We start from the raw sequence: 22,951 nt of genomic DNA on the forward strand, positions 1-22,951 counted from the left end.
TGACACTAAAAATTAAACTAGTATCCTCATATTGATTTGTAGGAGCAGTGTAAGTGCACCCAACAGAATATAGTATGGATGATGAATGGTCTCAATTGAATCTAGAAAGTCTCCAACCTTCGTATTAATTATTATTTTTTATGTATTGTTTTGCAGTTCACATCATCGACAAGGCTTAGGCTGTGGCCCTCGGCTGGCAGTCATGACTTGGGGGGGAGGGAGGGGTTCAGTGGCTCCCTATCGAAGGGAGTATCGAGTACGCAACCTTCAATATTAGAATGCTGGCCATCAAATCAACCCTTATTTCATGCAGGTGTTTAAAAAAAAACAAAAAAACACCCAACTCAAAGAATCAAGGCAGCCTATAGCATTAATGAATAAACCATAAAAGTGACCTTCACAGTGTTTGCGCCACTTTCTTTCATTCACTGTTACTGAAACAACCTTTTTCCAGCCACCACAGGGTTTCTGACATTTCCATTGACGAGGCAGCAACATTACTTACTAACTCAGGATACAAAACTGTTCTATATAATTTAGCTCAAAAATAGGCTATAGGCACATACTGGCAAAGAAGTCAGCAGGTTGCGGGAGAGATTGAGAGTCTCCAGCTGGGTCCATTGGTCAATGCAGAGAGACAGTTCGGAGATCTGATTGCCACTCAGGTTGAGACGCTTCAGGCTAGAGAGCGTGTAAAGGCATTCTGGCACTCGCGTCAGGTCATTCGAGGACAGATCCACATCTGATGAAGGGAGGAAAGAAAGTAGAGATACCATGTGATGAATTTAGCCGTCGCAGTCTGAATAGTACGCATTATTTTGATCTGATTCTTAAATACAGGAGATTCGAATAATTCATAACTTAAGGCTAATGATCATGTAATATAGTGGTTAAGTATATATCGCAGAACACTACACAAAATCAGATTTAATTAAACAAATTACTATCTTGTAAAATAAGTCTGATAGGAAGATGCAACTCAAACCTACTACCTCTCGGAGGGTTGCGATTCAGAAAGAGTGACAGAGGGATGACGTTGAACGAGTAAACCCATTACTGAAATTCAGAAAAGTGTGGAAATTGAGGAAAGTCATGCAGGGTTCACTAGTCTGAAGTGATTGCTTCTCATATACCCAATCAGGCTAAGGTAAAGACCATCAGAACTGTGGTACTTCATAATACCACTGATATATTGATGGTGGTCCTGCGCCCAGAGGGCCTGAAAGCAAACACTGAATCATCAGTCTGGGTAGGGTTTTAAACTGTGAGGCAGGGTACAAAGTTCCACATTTTCTGTAGGTAACTGGGCTTTTGTTGCAGTTGCCCTCTACCCCACACTTTTTGCCCCCTTTTTAGCTCAGAGATGCTGATTTTTTACTCTGACAGTGCATTGAGGTTTGCTAACCAGAACTCCGTACAAGGGCTCCTTCCCTAAAACAATGTGAAGTCTAATTGTTCTACAATTGGCTAAGGACTTTAGCATCCCTGCAAGTCCCTAGTAAATGACACCAGAGGTACATAAAGGCATGGTTGTTGAAGAGGGTCCCTAAGCATATCTTATGCCACCATAAGGGACCCACATATAAATTACCACACAGACTGCCATTGCAGGCTGCATGACATGTTGCAATCCAAGAGTGAAAACTTGACAAACTCCTGTGCGTTATGCCAAAGAAACTGCATCTAATATATGTAAGTCACCCCTAGAGAAGGTGTTTGAGCCCTAAGGCAGGGAGAATTATATTTGATGAGCGGGTATAACTGCATGAGCAGATATGCCCCTTGTGATGGCTAGTTCTATTACTAGATATGGCAAGTGAGCAGGGAAGCCCTCTTAATGTATGTACTGGTCAAAACGAGTTTCCCAATTACATTGTAATTGCATTTAATATGGCGCTTACTACCTCTGACTAGGTGTCAAAGAACTTTTTGGTGAGTAGCACACTATTCCGGATCCCAAATTTAATTTTAATTTGAGCTGTGGACATGTGAGTCAGTTAGTTGGATTGAAAAGGGTAGTGGAGGGACAGAAGAGGGGAGGGTCTAGATGTGTTTCTTTGGAGATCATAGCAATAGGAGGAGGAGGATTGGGATGAGTAAAGGAGAGATGGAATGGGGGAAAGTCTCTACAAGTGGATTAGAGCGAAAGATGAGGTATCATATGAGTCTTGGAGGGATACACGAGGGAAGGGTTTAGAAAGGCTTGTTTGGGAGATCTGAGCAGTAAAAGTGGTTTGAGATGATGCAAGGAGCAGTAGAGGAAGAAAGTCTAGCTGATGGCTTCACTGAAACCTATGGTGTTTGGTAGCAAACAACTTGTATTAATAGAATAAAACACTGATTCCAGTGATGAATTTATTAATACATGCACCCAGTGGGTAACTTAGAGGTACGCCCTGAACCAAACTAGTCCTCAAGGTTGCTGGCTGACTGGTCCCCTCCTAGGAGATGAGAGCCCCACTCTCAGAGGACAGAAATAATGCTTTCTCTGGTGGGAGGTGTTTGTACCTCCTCCAAGCAGGATGATTGGTGATCTGCATATCAAGGCAGGAGGCGTCAAAGGCCTCTGCTGCCTTTGACATGTGACCCAAGGCTTCCACAGGCGGGAGAAATGCCACCCCCTGGCCGGAGCCCATCTGGTACCAGGACAGACAGAAAAATTAGCTATGCAGGCAGTGTGTTGCACTGCCAGGCCGGACACATCTCTAGGGTGAACAGCCTGAAGTGAACACAAGGTTAGAATTCCACCATCTTGCGTGTGGTGGAATTAGAAATTCTGGGACAGAGTAATGCCCACTCCGCAAAGAAAGTAGTCATCTAGGGGGTGTAGTGACCCCAGGGGTAGTAGCCAATAGGTGGCCCATCAGCGTCTACCCCTCACTCCCCTTAACACTTCTAAATTGAGTATTTTGGGGACCTCCTGATTCCAAGACTTCAGATTTTTGACAGACACCAAAGAAGGAGAGGACAAAGTAGTCTGCTGATCAGAGGAGCACGACTGGCCTGGCGCCAACCCTGCCAGCCTGCCTGCTGCACCCGACTCTCGTTAAGCAATCAACTCATACTGCCGTTGTGCAGACTTCAAGAAACCCAGAGGGCTGCAAGTGCTTCGCCAATTACCAAAGAAACTCCCTTGGAGTAGAGGAGCTACCCCCTGCAGCCACAGGGACCAAAGAAGCAAGACCCGGTTCACCGACCTGCCGCTCACCGGGACTACGGACACAGCAGCCGCCCAGGAAGAAGTAGCCGTGCTCCTACAGGTCAGATTGGTCCTCCCTCTAAGTGTAGGAACGCCAAGACCGACCGCAGCCGCATAACACCAATACCTAGAGTCAACTGTAAAAAATTATAACTCAAAAAGAACTTACCGGATTCCGATGAACCTCGTATCAAAATTTATACAAAAGTATGTGTTATTTTTATAAATTGGTGTTGGATGTCTCATTTACTACCTTTGTGTGTGCAATAAATGCTTAGCACTACCCACCGATATGCTTAACTGCCCCCCACACTGCCACAAAAGAGAGCATTTGGGGTGTCAATTGTGCCTCTGTAAACCAGTTGGGGTGTGCTTGCACTCTCTACACAGTGTACCTCATTTTGGTCCACTATATAAAGAGTCAGCTTCCAACATATAGGTTTTCAAAATTTAACTTGCAACTAAAACTTACGGTTTTAAAACAAAGGCAAGGTTTTGGGAAGGTATCAACATACTAGACTAGCAGGCACTGCCCTGCATTACCAGCAAGAAAATAGCCATGAATGTTAGCTGGCTACATCACTTTCTTCCTGTAAGAGCAGCAGAGTTCTATTTCATCTATTCACCACATTCACAATTCAGCGGAAGAATCATTTTAAAATTCCTAACCCCTAACAAGGGTTCAATAACCAAATCAATGAACAGCGAAGCAAATAGAATAAACTCTAAAACAGATCGTGTACAAAGGTGTACAGGTTTGAGGTTTCAAGCTGCTCACACCCTTAAAAATTCCTCTTTTGCTAGAATCTGTTAGAAATGTACCTGACAAGTTATTTAGGCCTTCTAGGCTGGTAGGCAAGTTGCTCTGAGTGCGTTGGGTGTTCTTAAGGTGAAGGGTTTGCAGGGCAGTCATTGCAGGAAGCTGTCTGTAAAAAATAAATAAATAAATAAATAAAAAGGACAACTTCAAATGCATCTTCACTTGGGACTATTCACTGGGAGCAAGAAGCACACTTGCTTTAGGTTTTAATACTGATATGAAGAAGCAACAGACTCTGGAATATACTATTTCCCCAAGATCCTTGTGTGAAAATAAGCAAAATAATACTTAAACAGTCCATTATTGTTGAGAAATAACCCACATCTTGACTTCCATGCTTTTGTTCTAGAAAATGCAACAGACAGTGAAGTATAAAAATACCAGACCTGCAAATGTTATTTCCTATGGGAGCTGGTCTATAAATGGCATTTTAAAACCCTACAATGCACATCATAAGAAGGACAACATTTTTTTCAACCTCAGTTATTTTTCATTAGATGACCTCTTTAGAAGATGAGCACCAGTGTTCATTCATCCTGACTATGTGTGAACCACTACCGCTATATAAAAGTGTTCAGATGTACCCACCTTTAACCACAAAGTAAAGCAGCATTAACATTGTTATATCCTCGTATGGCACCGTGTGAAGCCCCTTGGGCATACCAGTCTTACTATGAATACCAAAAAGGCAAAACTGGTTCCCATGCACAAAATATAATCTGTTGCATGTATATGAAGCATCGTATCCGCTCCAGTATGCACACCATAGTCAGCATAGTTGCTGTGCAACTCCCATGGCATTCTAAAGGGGATGTTTGTATACAAGCTGATAAGTGACAATGCAGTTTCACAGATAACTTAAGGCTGTCTGTGAAACTGCAGTCTTCCGCTGCACTATTAGCCACTGGACAAGGAAAGCAGCTTTAATATGTGCTATTACAGCTGAATGGGAAACCCATCCATCCCTAAAAGAGGACCTGGGCCTTAGCCTGCTATGGATTTGCCCCAGTGCTTAATTTGTAAAAATAGAAGTGGCAGGGCCCTCATCAGAAGACGACTTCCGTTTGCACCGCCCATTGCTGCTATTAGTGCTGCCATTTACTGGAACAGCACAACTGCAAGCCATCACACTCCTACAAATGTGACAACTCTGACTATTCCAGGGCCACAAAACGATAAGAATGGCCGTGGCGGCAGGTATTAGTCATTTTTTAAGTATATAAAATTAATAAACAACTGCTGATGTGCTAATATCTAAATAAGAAAAACAGCGCCACAATGTAACAGACTATCATAAGTGCTGTGTTGACAAACGGGTGCAGAGTACCGGAAACCACCGGCTTATAATATTAATTTGTTTGTCGATCTGAGAAGTCCACCATTTATGTATCAAAGCCTCCCCACAGGTTACAGCCAGCTCCTACAGAGGGTTGGATTTCGACAACTCTGATGGCTACAGTATTAGAAAATAAAGGACACAAAAAAAAGAGCTATATCCAGATTTAAAAAAACAAGTTCACAATGGCTCAATATTATTCGAGCTGGGCATCCAGAATCTATAAATAATTTCCACCTGATCAAGGTTCCACTGTTTTACTTACCTGGATTGTAGTTCTTCCCTCATACTCAAGCATTCCCTTTATAATAAAAAAAAAATAGATATCTGCCCCTTTTGTCTTGATTGTGAAGCTTCCCTTTTTAGGTCGAACCTAGGCAGCGCTTGCACGGTCTCTTCGAGGCATGTTGTAAATACTTTGTGGCTTACAGCCTGTCCGTTGCTTTTCATTTGTATCTTCAAGTGCCCTTTAAAAAGCCTTGTTTCCAAGTGGCTAATTTCACCTATTTGTCCCTCCTTTCCGTGGGTTGGTCCCTTCCACAGAGCACCGTCCCAGGTCTTGTAGCCTGTCACTTGTCCTCTTTAGGAAGTGTTTTTGGGACTACTTTTTTCTTTGATTTAAAACGCTTTTCACATGCGCTGTTTTAACTCGCTCCCTTGTGTGCATGCTCCCTAATGCATGCATAGCCACCTTTGTCTTAGCGCTGGCACTGCAGGCTCATCTCTACAGCTCCTTGTCCACGACACAGTCACAGCCTTCTTTCCTCCGACAGGCTCACTCGGCTCCCGGTTGCTCAGCTCCGGCCTTGCGCCGTCACACCTTCCCCCTGATAAAGGCATGCGCAGTCTGCTACCAGGGGACGTGAAACACTACCGCTCACTCATAACTTCTCCTATTTCTAGTGCTCATTGGAAGGGTTAACCTTACCCACCGCAAGTACCCTTGTCTTTGGATTCCTCCTTGTAGGGGGGGGGGGGGGGGGCTTATCTGCCAGCTTTCCAGGAAACCCCTGCAATGGTGGACATTCCTCATTCTCTTTTGACAGACCATGCGGACGTCAGAGTGTTGCAGTTCAGGATCTGCAGGCTTCTGCTAAGAACAGCACGTGTGATGCGTGAGCCGAGCCTTGCCCATGCAGTGAAAGGATCGACAGTGCTGCAGTGCACTCCCTTGCAGCAGATCACACCACAAGACCGGGCCGGAAGTGTTCCCCTACTAGAGGTGCCGGTTATGAGTGTGATCTCCCAACTGTGTCATGCTGAAGGGGCAGTGCCTCCTCTTGGTTTATTCTAATAGGGCTATGCCCTAATGAGGCAAATAATTTCACGCGGAATCAACGGACCAAGATTACGAGCCCAGGATATTGTGGAGTCAGGGGAAATAAACACACCCAAATACTGAATCCCCGTTGTGGCAAGGGTCAATTCGGAGGCCCACCCCAGGTGAGCAGAGGCGCCATACTGTTTCCTTTTTTTAAAACATGTGTACCACAAATTCTATTGAAATACCAAGTTAATCGTATTAGGGATTTGGGAAGAACTACACATACTAAGACAGAGGCCATGGCCTCCTTTACAACAAAACCAGGTAAAAAATCTTCTTTAGTTCTTGATCATACAAACCCAACCCATGTTGCTCCATTTTACAGAGGTCAAAATCTTTACAGTTATTCTGGCTACTTGGACTAAATCCAATCACGTCCCATTTGAAACACCAGCACAGGCTTTATCTACACACAACTGATAAGCGATAATACTTAGATATTTTATAGTATTATAAATGAGATTGGCAATTGTATTGTCTCTAAATGCTGAAAAAGTGTAGAGTTGTGTCAGTTGAAAATTCGAAGACTTGACATTCGCCCACAGGTATATTGATCCCCATTTTAGAGCGTAGGTTGGAGAAAGCTATCAAACCTCAAGAGAACCGATTAGAATGAATGATTAGCTTTCCAAACAGAAGACACACAATTGATGGACGGAATGCAGAACAAATCAAAACATTCACCCCCAGTCAAGAGATCAGGGTTAAATCAATCATTCTTTTGCTCACCAGGCCACCCCAGTTTAGACCTGGCCATATGCAAATCATTCTTGACCCTGTGCCTCATGGGAACAGTCCAGCCCGAACTGCCAAGCCAGGTCATCCTTGGACCAGAAACAAGCATCCTAGGACCGGTTTCGGGGTTTCACCCCTCTTCAGCCAGGATAGCTTGGTTCCAGTGGCACAGTGAGCCCAGGACCCACCTCTGGGCATACCTGGTGCACTTAGGGCGAGAAAGCAAAAGACACACAAAATATGGCCGGGTTCAAACTGGAATGGCATGGTGAGCAAAGAAACGATGGATTTAGGCCCAGATCTCTGTACTGGGGTGAATGTATGACCTAGTTATGCATTCTGTCCATCAACTGTTGTTTTTGCATTTGTCACCCCGAGTGGGACGGGTATGCCCAGACGGGGGTCTCGTGGTCTCCATGCCACTGGAATCAAGCTATCCTGGCTGAAGAGGGGTGAAACCCCGAAACCCGTTCTAGGATGCTCGTTTCCAGTCCAGGGAGGACCTGGCTTGGCAGTTCGGGCTGGACTGTTGCCATGAGGCACAGGGTCAAGGCTGATTTGCATATGGCTGGGTTCAAACTGGAATGGCATGGTGAGCAAAAAAACGATGGATTTCGGCACAGATCTCTGTACTGGGTTGAATGTATGACATTGTCCTGCATTCTGTCCATCAATTGTTGTTTTAGCTTTCAAAACAGCACATTTGTGAAGGTTCGTGAGGTCTTTGACTTAGTACCTGGCAACTTTCACCAGCATGAGTGACTGATAAAGGCAGCCAAAGGCACCTGTGACTAGTCCTTCAATACTTCTTGGTGTCTAATGTTCTAACTGCTAAGTTGAACCTGACTAAGGGTAATAATGTTATTGTTGCCTTCGAAAGAGTGTAGGCAGGAAAACCATGAAACCAAAGAGCCACAATGAATAAGAATGTGCTAAGGGGATCACGGAGAAGAAATGGGACCAGGCATGTTTGTATGTCAAAAAGGTATACTGCAATGCTAGGTTTAAACTCACTCAATTTAATATTCTTCCCTGGATACAGATAGCACCTAGCAAACTCCATTAGGTTAACCATCTAATGACCCATTATGTCCAACATGTCACCTTAGTGAGCAATTTTCTTCTATGCCCGATCTGGGATGCCCGAGAACTGAAACATTTTGCATAGCTGTGTCAACAGGCTAAAGGCTTGATATAGATTTCGTCAGGCAGGTTACTCCGTCACAACTGTGACAGCTATCCCGTCCGCCGAAATATACATCCCATAGGATATTATGGGATTTATATTTTGGTGGACGGGATATCCGTCATCGTTGTGATGGAGTAACGTGTCAGTCAAAATCTAAATCAGGCAATAAGTAAAGCTTTGGGTTTATTGATAGCTGTTGACTTTAAGCATTATCTTTGGTGTCTTTCGCCTTTGCTCAAAGGGATTAAGATCTGGGAGAAGGTGGAGGCATTGATGTTGGTTTAGCTTAGAGACATGGATAATAAATGGCACCATTAGAAAGCCACCAGAATGGATTGTGAAGGGTCTATCTGAGTGGATGGAGGTCGAAGCTATCCATATGTCCAAGATTAGGAGCTATGATAAACTGGAAGAAGATTTGCCTGACTGGAGGATGGATGTCACCACATTGCTGTATCTGCCTGACACTTTACCTACATAGCTTCATAATCAACATAGTGGGAAGGTTACTTGATTACCTGGATGCGATAGGTCTCTATTCACGCAACTATGCAGTATAATCTATTGACTGTGAAACAGGTTAAGTAAGGCATATGGAGACACTAAATACCTGGGTATGGCTAATGGACCAACAAAACTGGTGCCTTTGGTGGTAATAGGCCGATACTATGTTCTGTCAAAAACAAACTTTTACGAATTTTTGAAAACGTCCCTCTTTTGGCTCAGAAAAATCCAGGCAATTCTACTGCTCAAGATGTTTATACCTTTTTGAAATGCACACTTAGCAGCTTTATCTGGAGAGTGCTGACAGTAATGTGTCCACATTATAATTTTGGTAATGGACTCCCACATAGAGGGAGGGGCGGATAGGGGGAGAAAAATAGAAAACCACAGCCATGGGCCTACATGCTGCATAACTCTGCCCTATATTGGTGGGTGCAAACGAGACAAGGAACATCAATATTGCTTTATCAATCAGACTAACAAAAAAACGGTGGCACTGGAGATAAGTATATGAAGCCTGTGCATCAGTGGTTGTCTCTGCAGTAATGTAGACTATATTATATGTTTTGTATAAGACCAGCACATCATCATCATATAAATCTTTATTCAGTTATAAGAGAACCATAAAAGTACATAAAATCATAGGAAACATACATTTCATATACCTATAAAAACAGACACTACTTGTGATAATCACCATAAAGAGTTAAAAAAGGCTACCATTTAACTAATCCTACAGCATAATTAAAATCCCTCATATACCACTGGAAACTTAATTGGGTCTGGATCGCCTTGATCTTTAGGCTGTACGTAAGAAGCTTGAGACCGCAAATAAAACATGCTTGTATGGTAGGAGCTGCATATCCATAAGCGCAGGACGCACTTGTGTAAAATTCAGAGCGTTCAGCAACAGGAGGACAAACCTTTTCTTAGGTGAACTAAAATATTTACAAAACAGTACAAAATGTTATGTGCCCTTTGGAGACAGGTACATAAAAATTGCAAATAGATTTTTCACTCCCTACCACAACGTATAGTAATAGTAACCCATCCATTTCTCTACAAACTTATAGGACTGCTGACTCTATTTAGGAGACTAGGGCAAGAGAAGGGCCATTTGAGGCCTTTTGTCTCAGTTATATACAAGACCTGATCACACATCCGCTCAAAACACATGTGGCAAAAGTAACTGGATTATACATTCAAAAAGGTAGAATGGAAAGTAATATACACACAGGCAGGAAATGTCTGAAAAAGTACAAGTATAGGGGCTTCTTTCACCAATGACACAATATGTCACCATCTTTGCATAGGTTTCATAGTAAGAAATCTGAGAAATGCTGGAGTAAAAGTGTACGAGAGAGGACCACAATCCACTTAACCGGAGAACATCCAAAATCTAAAGCCTACTGGAAAGAGAACACAAGATGACTTGTCGCTACCTCAAACACTACTCGCAGCCATGCTACAAACAGTGGATTTTAATCTTTGAAATTCTTCTCACATTGAAAACATGGTGGCAACCTGGAGAGAGGATAGAACTCTAATGGTTACTTATGGAATGCAGTTGCAGGAGACCTAGTGGTGTTAGTAGGTCTGAAGTTGCTTCCCAAGGAAACCTTGTGATTCACCAGGGATGACATACGAGACCCTCACAAACAGTACTATACATCCAGGCAGTGCACTGTTTAATTCCTTATGTGACAAGAGTAGAGGCACACATTTTGAATATAGCTGTAGTAACCTAGTCGTGATGCTAAGGAAGGTAGAAAGGATGGCAGGAGAGTGGGTTTTATTGGTTTAGTAAGGCAATCTATCAAAGGGTATATTTTGGTGTACAATCTGATTTTCAGCACTTGCCCCTTGGAATCATAGTTGCTATGTTTGTATTTGAATGCTAAAATAACACATGAGGTAAACAGGTATCTGCTTTTTAACATGAAATGTTGACAGTAAAATGCCCATCCATACAACCAGTTCCCCTTCCTGTCTCATGCTTGAATCCGTGTCTTTACCTGAGCTGGGCATGCATAAGTGGGTTGTTGTTCAGGATCAAGGTCTGAAGGTGAACCAGGCGCCTCATCTGGGGAGGCAAACTCTCCAGCTTGTTGTCGCTCAGGTCCAAGTACAGCAGGTCTGTGAGATTGATGAACAGCTGGTTTGGGATGTTGTCAATGCTGCACAAAGAATAAAAACACCAATGAAAAACATTATCTAAGCAAACATCACTCCTCTTTTCTCACAAGTATTCTCTACTTCACTCGCTTTTTGTAAAATGGTAAATGCTCTGCACCCTTAAAAGCAGGACAATCAATACACGTTCCAGGTCTTGATGCCGAAGGTTCAATTAGATGTTAGAGAATACAGAGTTAATACTGCTGTTCTACACTACGGAGCAGAAACATAAGATTGATAGCACCATTATATTGATAAGGTTTCCACAATAATTGATTTTTTTTTCTCTTACACCACAGGCTCAAAACACCCAACTTCAATTATGTATTATAATAAGTGTTCAGTGTGAGACCATTTGGTGCTCATGATTGAAAGCAATGGCAACTGTGTTAGCCACACAGAGAAAATCTACATTTTACAGAACACAAGGAAACAGATAATATAGTTCTTCCATCCTTCCCATAGAAGATGAAGCTCAAACAGCTGGTGGTGTATTAGTTCTCAGTGTCCTGCAGCTTGCTTCCATGTTTTTGATGTGTGTTTTGTAACATGCCACGTGTGTTACCGGGACTAGTGTTTGCCGGTTTCTATTATATGATCTGTTGGCATCTTGCTTGCTATGCACTTGGCAATGTGTCCTTCTTGACATGGATAGAATGTAATTGGCAGAATGAGGACTAAACTGGCACCTGCACGGTGATGGGGGGCATTGGAGTCTGCGGAACAACCAGAGTAATGGGTTCTGTTAGTAGTTAGTGATGGTGTGGAGTGACCCTTTGCCATTAGTATGGCCTTTTGCCATTTTTTGGGTTCGTGCAAGTGGTGCTGCACCTGGTGTGTTCCGTGTTAGTAACAATGTTTCATAGAAAGCTTAATACCACAGTTTTTGCCGTTTCCAAGCAATATGACACGGACATTGAAAAGATTGTAGATGATGCCTTTGTAATATGCTCGGTTGTAGTCTTGGGTGTGTAATCAGAGCTGCAGTGCTTGGGGGTGTCTGGGGTGTTTTGCTATGTAGTTTAACGTGGCTGCAGTTAGGCTGAGACGCTGGGTTTCAACAAGGGTGGACCCATGTCAGATGACTGGTATTTATGTAGTGTTGTGTGCTTGAGTCTGGGGTTCATGTGTCATCATACCCATGTTATTTCTCTTACAATCCAATGATCCTCAATGTTGAAAGTTGCCTTGATCACTCAAGCGTGGACTTTCCAAATTTAGAACCTCCCTCAAGCTCTTCAAGTGTTCAAGACTTTGAAATTCTTCTTGTTGGTGTTTAGTCCTTAAGGTTTCCAAGTCTCTCTCAGAAACGAGCACCAAGAGGATGTTCTCCTGGTTACACTATGTGCTCCATCTGCATCACAGTGCATTTTATGATGTCACTTCATTCTGGCTAAGGAACTGGTTAATTAAAGAGAAAGGCCTATAGTCTCGGCCTCCCCGTCTTTAATTACATTTAGACTTTCTCTCTGCGGACTTGTAAAATATCTTTTTTCCTAATGCCCAATGGTCCAATAGCCTTCCAAAAATCTGTGCGATGAAGGCATCAGCATTAGCAAGCATTTTGACTCAGATTGGAGAATGAATAATTACAACTACTGTGTCAAATGCACGGTCAAACAAACATGATTGGAGCAGAATTATTTTGATGAACCCAGACTTCCCATTCTATGTGACTTTGCAGGTTAGCTACATTTAAATCCAAATTTAGACATTGGCCTATTAAAATGAGTACTGTTAGTGGCTTGTTGATTATGATACCTTTCAAAGCAGAACTGCAATCAGACAACATGTTTATAAAAGTCACAAGTAGCCCTAAAACAGTCAATCACATTTACTCCTTTGTAGCTTAGCTTGAATAAGGAATGATCTCCAGATGCAAAAGTCTTTTCAACCCACTCCAAAGCCCATAAATATCCCAGACTAAGTTAAATTTTTCTTTACTTAGTAAAGCTCCTCTTTGTCCTTTCCAAGCCCGACCATTGCTCTCACCTGTTGTGACTGAGGTTCAGGACCAGCATATTCTTCGCATTTTCCAGCTCCCGTGGGCACTCGCTTAGCTGGTTATAACTTAGGTCCTGTGACAAGAGAACAAGGGGCAAAGTTTTTTAATGCACATACACATTTTCTGACATATTTCAGACATTTATATTTTGAATCCTAAATAGTAAATATAGCCTGACTCCCAACAAAGTGGTCATGCATTGCAATATCGGCTATTAATTACTAAAGGAGGAGGGAGCACACTGCCTGGCATACAAGCACACAATTAGTCCAGATGCAGTGTGGTAAATGCAGTGCATGACAACATTCACTTCAGTTGAAAGTCTTTAGTATTCACCATTGCTGGGGCAGCCAGTGCTGTGCATCTCTAGACACGTGTTTCAGGATTGTTTTCCTTCAATAGAGAATAACAATTACCGTTTGGGGGTGCTCCCGATACTGCTCACAATCTTCTCAGGTTTAGTATCACTCCCAGAGCACAGGTGCGTCCCAGTCCAATAACTCAGTAAGGAGCCAATCAGAAAAGGAGGAGGGGCGCACTGGCTGGCTAATGAGCTCTAGGATGCGCCTGTGCTCTGAGAGTGGTACTACACCTGAGGAAATTGTGAGCAGCATTGCCAGCACCGCCAAATTTCACTTTTTACTCTTTATGTAAGGCAACTAATTAATTGGAATCTCCAATGATAATTCAGAATTAAGCTTTGAAATTCAAAGCAAAGAGATTTAAAATTTTTGGAAGTCAAAGTATAATAATTTATTGGATACCCTGAATACCCACTGACGTTTGCTTCAATGCAATCACCACTTAAAATGCAGAATGTTGCTTTCATAAGCGATTCTTTCAGTGGTCAAATTCCTGGAAACCTAAGGTTTCGAACATGCGTTTAGTCTTTAAGGTTTCCAAGTCTCTCTCAGAAACGAGCACCAAGAGGATGTTCTCCTGGTTACACTATGTGCTCCATCTGCATCTCCAGTGCATTTTATGATGTCACTTCATTCTGGCTAAGGAACTGGTTAATTAAAGAGAAAGGCCTATAGTCTCGGCCTCCCCGTCTTTAATTACATTTAGACTTTCTCGCTGCGGACTTGTCAAATATTTTTTTTTCCTAATGCCCAATGGTCCAATAGCCTTCCAAAAATCTGTGTGATGAAGGCATCAGCATTAGCAAACATTTTGACTCAGAGATTGGAGAATGAAGAATTACAACTACTGTGTTCTTTAGTGGGTTCACTAATCAGCAAACTGAAAGGTATGCTAAATATGAGACTTTGACATAAAATATCTTAAAACTAAAGAAACTTTGACCAAAAGGTAAATAACGCTCCGATAGAAAAGTTGAAGCTCTTAAACCAATAATCTCCTAAAAACGAAGAAAATGCTGATTTCCAGCAGAGAGAATCGTTTTCTATTAAAATCCACACAAATCAGAGAGCAAAAAGAAGTACTTTACCAAACTTACGACGATTAACAATCTCGGAACACTGCTATTCAGATTACAGATCAAGATTCTTTCTCATACTTATGATATTGTATCATGTTTCGTTGTTTATTTGATTGGTTGTGTAAAATCAATAAAAAACAGATATAAAAAAAAAAAAAAAAAGATTCTTTCTCCTTTTTCTTCACTATACCATGTTATTTCATATCCTAAAGATAATAAAGCCCTCAAACGACAGCAATTCATGTCAGTTGATCAACATCTTCAACTCAAACCATTGAACACTACTCCGCAGTCACCCCCTTTAGCGGGAACTATTTAACAGTATATATGCAAGTGTTCGATGCAATAAGATGAATCTATTAAACAAACCCTTTATTTATTGATTAAAAGCGCTTATTATAGCGCTTAGACCTACAGACAGGATTTGTGTCAAAGCGCTTCACATAGAAACAGAAATAAAATCAAGGTGAAAGCAATATAGAAATGGCAGGAAAAAGAAAAAAAAGATACAGCTATGTTGCAAAAAAAATGGTACAAAAAGAGGGATGGGTGTTTGACCCCATGGTCAAGGCTGGTAGCCCAATTGGTCCATTCAGCCTTCCATTTTTCAGACACTGATAAAATTACCACGGAGCTGGGAAACAACAAATATCCGTTATCTGTCAGTGGCACTCAGAGACCCCTCAGGGTGATGCATGTGCTCTAGAAATGCCTTTGTTCTGTTTTCCTAGTTTATTAATTCTTGTTATTGGATGCAGTAGCGCTGTGGCGGAGTCAAATGGATGCATTAGGTTGCTTAGTATGAGAATGACTTTACCATAACTCTATTGCTCTTTTTCATGCAAGCCCGGCAAGTAACAATGGTCAATCCAGCGATTGAGATGTGATGCGAATGTGATCGACTGTGCCCAACACTAGCACTTTGCAGTCACTGGTCTGACAGTGACTGCATCTGAAACAGACCCATTAGAAATTCTGAGGCAAATCAGAAAAGTGACTAAGTCATACCCAGCCATACTGAACTTTTACAGGTGATCCCGGCATTTGACCAACTACTGCATACTCCTTCTAGCTGATGATAATGCTAGCATGTTACACTCTAATCAACCTAATCAATTTTCAGGAAGACTTCACGTTAAAAGGAACCACAATGAAATAACTGAAACAATTTAGATGGTAGGTATCATGAAGTCAAGCTTTAAAACTTTGTCTCCTCTAGTCACCAATGTGGGTGCTGAAGGCCAGGATTTCTTCTCTTTCTGTTACTCAACGGGTCAGCCCAGATATGGTCTTGGGCTTCAGATGTATGCAGAAAGCAAGCAGCGGATCAGTGGCAAATGCACTGGATTATGGGCACCTTTAGGGTATAATGTAAACTAGCACCAATGAGGTAAAGCATTTGTCCAGACTGTAGTTGCATGTTAAAATGACAACATAGTGAAACAATACTCCCACAGAATATTCCACTTAACGCAGAATTTTTATGCCACATAATTAATTCAATACTACTGCATTATTTGCTCCTCCACGGTCGCATATTTGCAGTGACCCCGAGTGTGCAGTCTTCCCAGCCAGGGTAACCGCCAATGACCACACCACACACAGAGCTTAGAATTACACGTCTTTATTCTGCTGAGTAACGGCGAACTCAACCTTCTAAAACAAGCTTTTATGGCATTGCGCTCGGACACCTATGTCCTAGCTCTACCTAGTACGTTTGGAGCCAAAAGGGTTCCGTTATAAAGTATCGCAAGACACTACATATCCCCCTCTGTTAATAAAAAATTTAAAGATTTCACAAATCAATAAACATATTTATATACATATACAGTCACAATTCTTCAATCAACCTTCTTGCCGCTTTAATTATTCACCCTGATATGGTTACTGGGAGCAGCCACCTATACTGTGAGATATCGTCGAAAACGGTGAAGTAGTAACAACCGTCGCTGAGATTGCAGGTTCAGTCTTTCATTCACCATCTTGATCAAAAGACCCGTGAATTAAATGCCGAAAGTGAGACAAGACTCTGGTAACAGACTTCCCAGGATGTTGGGCTGTCACCATATGTCCCTTTATGGACACAACGTGGAAAGGTGCAGCATCATAGGGAGCATCAGATTTTCTACTTCGTAGCTGGTGAACAATCACTAGATCTCCTGCCTTAAATTAAGTGTTCTTTGCATGCATTCTCTTCTTGGCATAGGCTTTCATCTTTTCCTTACCAACCAAGTCTTTAATTTCTGTTGTATTCTCACCTTCTCTTTTATTGGTACACTGTGGTAACTGGTTTGTCATTTTTCAACTGAACATCAGAGTTGCAGGACTTTCGCGTGTGGCCAAGTGAGGTGTTGAACGATAGGCTTGTAGGGTGGAATTCAACACAGGTTGCAAACTGAGCCTATCAAGAGTTGCACGCTGTACTGCTTTCTTAAACATACTCATAAAAGCGCTCAAGTCCGTTGGCCTGCAGCCACAAAGGTGTACTCTTGATGGTCTAGGTTCAGAGGCTCCAGAAAATCCTTGATTTCTCTACTGTTGAACGGCAGGCCATTCTCTATTAATGGAAATCGAGAGTACTCATCCACAATTTCCATCCGATGATGTCCATTTGTCAAGTGGACCATAGAAATTGATGGCTATTTTCTCCCATGCCTGCTTAGGGAGTTCTGACATGGTAAGATTATGCTTAGTAATGTTTGTAGAGAGGCAGTTGCAGAGATGAAAGGCCTTGAGTTCCTTTTCAACCCTCATCTAAATAGGGAAACCAATATCTTGGAGAGCTCTTTTGGTGGCAACAATATCACGATGTCCTTCGTGAGCCACTTCAATTATATTCGGTCTCAAACTCTCCAGAATTAAGATTCGACCCTCGCAGTATAACTCCTTCGTCAGTTACAGACAGTTCATCTTTAAAGTTTTTGTACTTTTGGTAGTCACCATCACTGGTGAGAGGTCAAGCGTGTCGGTTCCATGACTGAGGTCTAATTAGATCTTTCAACTTCAGCATGTCACTATCATGGCAGTGATGATCTGGGCTAATGTTATGGCAGCTGGCATACTTGACTTTACATCGGGTTCCATCCATTTCAGTTTACTACAGGTATGTCATCTGCTATTGTGCCACTATGTACTGCTCCCCTCTCAGGCTGCACACTCTGCTATTTACCCTGTTCCTGTCTTGTGTAAACAACATACTGTCGTGCTATTGTCCGAGTCTACCATCAAGACATCGCCTATTTCTTCGGTATTGCGAGGCGGCCTTATCAATGCCCGTTCGCTTTGTAAAAATGCTCAGAATATACATGAGCTTATCCTTGACAATGACCTCGACTGGCTTCTGATCACTGAGACATGGCTTAAGCCTTGGTGCAATCCTGATCTAGCTATAGCTCTCCCGGAAAATTTCTCTATCCAGCGTTTGGACAGAATGGAACAACGGGGAGGAGGCCTTGCTATCATGTATCGTAGCTCATTAAAATGCTCCTCCCATGAACTTGTTGATATCAAGGGAGCAGAAGCATTAGCATTTTCTCTGGGAATACATGATTCATTTACATTCTCAGGTGCACTTATTTATCGCCCTCCAGGCCCCCCGAAGGAGTTCTTGGAAACTGTGGGAGAAGCACTCAGTGACTTGGCGCTCAGATTCTCGAACTTTACTATACTGGGTGATCTAAATCTGCATCTTGATTCTCCAATGGCTCCAGGAGTCGACTGCTTTATGGATACCATTAACATACTAGGACTCACTCTTCTGACCCATCAACACACACACCTGGGAGGCCATTTATTAGATTGTATCTGCTCTAATTCCACCAGGCTGACAGTTAAACCTCCCTGTCCTCAAATCTGGTCTGACCATTTCTTCATCCCGTTTCAGATTTCATTAACTCATAAAATGTTGGGTATCACTATAAATAATACCACTACCTCTAATCTGATCTGCAAACCTAACTGGAAACAATTATCCAGCAGACCTGATGTGTTGGATGCCCTTGGAACTTGTATCCCGGTGCCAACAGGCAATACCTCCGCAGATAACCAAAAGTTGCGTGATTGGCTAACTATGATAGGCCATCAACTAGGTCCTACCAGCATTAAAAATCCTACTAAAATTAAAAGGAAGGCTCCCTGGTTTACATCAGCCTTGAGAGTAGAAATGGGAAAACTAAGAATACTGGAACGTCGGTGGCGCAGGCATTATGAGACCATTGCCCGTGACACTTATAAGCAGGCTAGAAGAAAGTATCATGCAGATATAAAATCAGCCAAAAAAGCTTACTATCTTCAGGCCATTGACATGGCAGCTCAAGAGCAAAAAGAAATCTTCAAAATAGTCAAGGACTTTATGAATCCTTCTGTCTTGTTGCAGGAGATTCCGCCATCTCAAAGTCTCTGTAATGAAATCTCAGACTATTTTGAGAATAAAATTCTTAAAATTGTGAGAACCTTTCCCCCAGTTTCTTCTATCCTAGAAGATGTTGAAGGAGTGGAGAGGGTGAAACCTCCAACTTGTTTGGATACATTCGCCCCTGTCTCCCTTGAAGACTCCTTTAAAGCCATTCTTGCGAGCAAATCGGGATCCCCCTTTGATCCTTGCCCTCCTTTGGCTCTACAATCTTTAGCAGAAGCTATTAATCCCATCATAAACGGTATCATCAACTCATCTCTAGCGACGGCAGATGTCCCTAATGACTGGAAGCTTGCCGCTGTCAAGCCGCTCCAGAAAAAGACACTTGTCGACCCAACCACCCTTTCCAATCTACGCCCGATCTCCCTGCTTCCGGTGATGTCCAAGCTGACTGAAAAATTTGTGAATAACTAACTTACGAGCTTTTTGGAAGTCAATGATATTTTACATCCAAATCAGTCAGGGTTTCGGTCAAAACACTCTACCGAGTCTGCCCTACTGTTTACAACTGAGACTCTCCGTATGGCCATTGACCAGGGAAAGAAGGCTGTCCTAATTCTACTCGACCTGTCGGCAGCTTTCGATACGGTCTCACATAACATCTTAGTGGACCGTTTAGCTGCCGCGGGAGTGGATGGGATAGCTCTGACCTGGCTGAGAAATTTTCTTAGGGACAGACGCCAAATTACAGTATTGGGCCAGTATCAATCTGAAGCTAAGGCCCTCAATTCCGGAGTGCCCCAGGGTTCGAGTTTAAGCCCTATACTCTTTAATCTGTACTTGGTCCCCCTGATAAAATTGATCGCTTCCTTTCAGATCAGTACTATTTCGTATGCTGATGATACCCAGCTTATCTTAGTACTAGACAGGGATCGGGTTGGTGCCGAAGAAAATCTTAAAGAGTGCCTAGCAGCAACATTTAAATGGATGACTGACAATCACCTTAAATGTAATGCTGGTAAAACGGAAATCCTGCCATTCGGAAAAGAAAATTTGTTTTCCCCGAAAGGTTGTTGGCCTGATGATGAAGTAACTCCCCCCAATACCACCACATCAGCTCGGAACTTAGGCATTAAGTTTGATAATCTGCTGTCCTTCAAACAACAAGCTGTCGCTGTAGCTGGCACATGTTTCCACATAATTAAAGCCTTGAGAAAGTTCTTTGATTTCCTGCCGTTGTCAGCCAGGAAAACTGTTGCAGTAGCCTTAATCACCTCTAGGCTGGACTACTGTAATAGTTTATATGCTGGAGCCAACAGATCGGTACTCCACAGACTACAAATGGTCCAACATGCAGCGGTCCGCCTAGTATTAGGCTGGCCCCGTAGATCATCAGCCTCTGCAGCACTGGATTTGCTACACTGGCTCCCAATTGTAAAGAGGATTCTTTTCAAGGTCCTTTTGATCACCTTCAGGGCTTTTTACCATCAAGGCCCTAAATATCTACGTCAGGGCTTTAGACGATACAATCCGGTACGCTGTCTAAGGTCTGTGGGTCAGAATCTATTGGTTATCCCTAAATTCAAGCTAACAACCAAAGGTGGTAAATCCCTCTTTGTGTTGGGTGCTAAGGCCTGGAATAAGCTCCCCCTCTTTTTACGTTCCTTGTCGGATGAAACTCAATACAGGAAAGCATTAAAAACTTGGGTATTTTCTATGACCGATGCAGCCTGCACAGCAATGGTTTAATGATGTAGTGTCTTGCGCGAACTGTGTCTACTCCCCCCCATCTCGTACATCTGGGTTGGGTGAGCGCCAAGATACTCCTTGGAGTGATAGTAGCGCTATAGTAGTGGATTTTACATTACATTACATTACAATTAATGTACCCTTCAGCCATCCTGGATGGCATACCTTGAACATGTATAGGCACTCTGGAAAAGTAGTCAGCAGGGTTTTGATCCTTCCTTGGACGACGTACAATGGTGTAATCATACTCTTGTAATCGAATTCCCCATCGTTCATTGTGAGGAGGCATTTTGGCTTTTGGATCGCCAAATATAGTCAAAAAGTTTGATGATCAGTTGCCAGTTAAAAGGCTTTCCATACAGGAATACATGGAAATGTTCATAAGCCCATACAACGGTAGAAATTTCTCTCTCTGGTTGAGAGTAAGCACATTCTGTTTGGGACAAACATCTACTGGCATATGCCACAATATGCCTTTGAGCACAGGGGTGTCCGCTGTGCTGTGCCAGGAACCCAAAGGGGCTAGCGTCAACAACAACCTCTGTATGATGCTTTCAATTGAAATAGGCCATTTCAGTGCCAGTTTCAATGGCTTGTTTGATTTTCTTGAAACTTCTTTCACGTGACCACTTGAATGAAACCTTTTTATTCATTTACTCTCATAAGTGAGCACTTATGGTAGCAAAGCCTCGTATGCGTCTTGAACAGTAACAGGCCATGCCAAGAAATTCACATATCATAGAAACATCTTGGGGGGGAAAATCTGCATTTGACAGTGCTTGTACTTTAGCAAGATCAGGTATCATACCCCCATCAGAAAATATATGGCCAAAGAATGTTTACTTTCTCCTGTAGAACTCAAACTTGTCTGCCTTCAAAGTCAGACCTGAATCAGTCAGTAAGCGACATACTTGGGTGAAAGCTTCATCATGCTCCTGTATAGCTCTGAAGACCAATATGTCATCGCTATAGTTGAATGCACTTACAACCGACTGTATGACACATCGTATGACATCTAGGAACAGTTCTACAGCTGATGCCACACCAAAACTGAGTCTTTTATATCAAAACTCAGACATTTGTAGAAAATGTTGTACTATACCTGCAATCTTCTTTGAGGTACAGCTTTCGATAACCTTTATTTAAATCAAGACGAGACAAAACCTTTTTGCCATATAACTGCGTTATGTCAGAAAGTGTGGACCTGGATGTGGTTCTCGTTCAATTGCCTGGTTTGCTTGGTGCAAATCAAGGCATAAGCGTACATCTTCAGTGTCCTTTTTGGGCACTACCACTATGGGAAAAACACATGTCATCGGAGCAGTGGGAATGCTCAATAATGTCATGCTTAAGTAACGGTTCAAGTTCTTTTCCAACAGCTTCTTGTAAATGAAAAGTAATTTGTCTAGATTTCTGAGCAACAGGACACACATCGTCAGTAATGTGCAACTTTCCTTTCATAGTCTTTAGCTTTCCCAAACCATGAAACAATGGAGGAAACAGACTGACTATTTTTTGGTGAGCATTCAAATTGTAATTCACAGAAATCAGTCTCATATCAACAGCAGTACTGAAACTGAGCAGACAGACACTTTCCACTGTACCCTGAAGCACATGGATGGGTGCTTGCACATTTGTTTTCTTGTGTTTTAGAGTTGCTGCAAATGAGCCTTGACTTTTTATGGGCATCAATGCAGCCCAAGAATTCACTTTGGTTTTCGATGGTGTAAGTCGAGACAATGGAGACAATTCATTGTATTTCTCTTCAGGCATTATGTTTATCGATGTGCCAATGTTGATGATGGAATTTATCGAGCAATCCTTTATTTTCAATGTAATTGTCAGACAATGTTTGTATGACTTAGGTGCTTTGGCATGTCAACTTTCCTTGACTGATATTTTTCCTCACGTGCAGCCGGTCCAACATGCACACATTTCTCTGAGGTAAACATTGAGAGAGCAACCGTCTTCCTCATTTTCACTTGATACTGTTTCACAATGATTTAGATGACAATCGTCTTCGTTCTGTGTCAGTTTGCCTCAACTAATGTCGCCTCTTGGCCTTGTGAGGGGTGCGTCGAACATTTCCTCTGGAATGTTCTGGTGGCCATTTTGCCTTC

The 22,951-nt window shown here is 42.4% G+C and overlaps 1 protein-coding gene across 3 annotated transcripts in view; it reads right to left on the reverse strand.

The window, feature by feature from the left end:
• Positions 1-22,951, reverse strand: part of FLII (FLII actin remodeling protein) — a 291,687-nt gene that overhangs the window by 128,355 nt on the left and 140,381 nt on the right. For all 3 annotated transcript variants that reach the window (XM_085628978.1, XM_085628977.1, XM_085628974.1), the window contains exons 6-9: positions 13,275-13,360; positions 11,123-11,284; positions 4,022-4,125; positions 567-742 (exon numbers count right to left, since the gene is read on the reverse strand). In XM_085628978.1, the coding sequence (XP_085485104.1) occupies positions 567-742; positions 4,022-4,125; positions 11,123-11,284; positions 13,275-13,360 (528 nt within the window). The remainder of the gene's footprint in view (positions 1-566; positions 743-4,021; positions 4,126-11,122; positions 11,285-13,274; positions 13,361-22,951) is intronic.

This window comes from Triturus cristatus, chromosome 10, assembly GCF_964204655.1.
Source record: "Triturus cristatus chromosome 10, aTriCri1.1, whole genome shotgun sequence".
Lineage (NCBI taxonomy): Eukaryota > Metazoa > Chordata > Amphibia > Caudata > Salamandridae > Triturus > Triturus cristatus.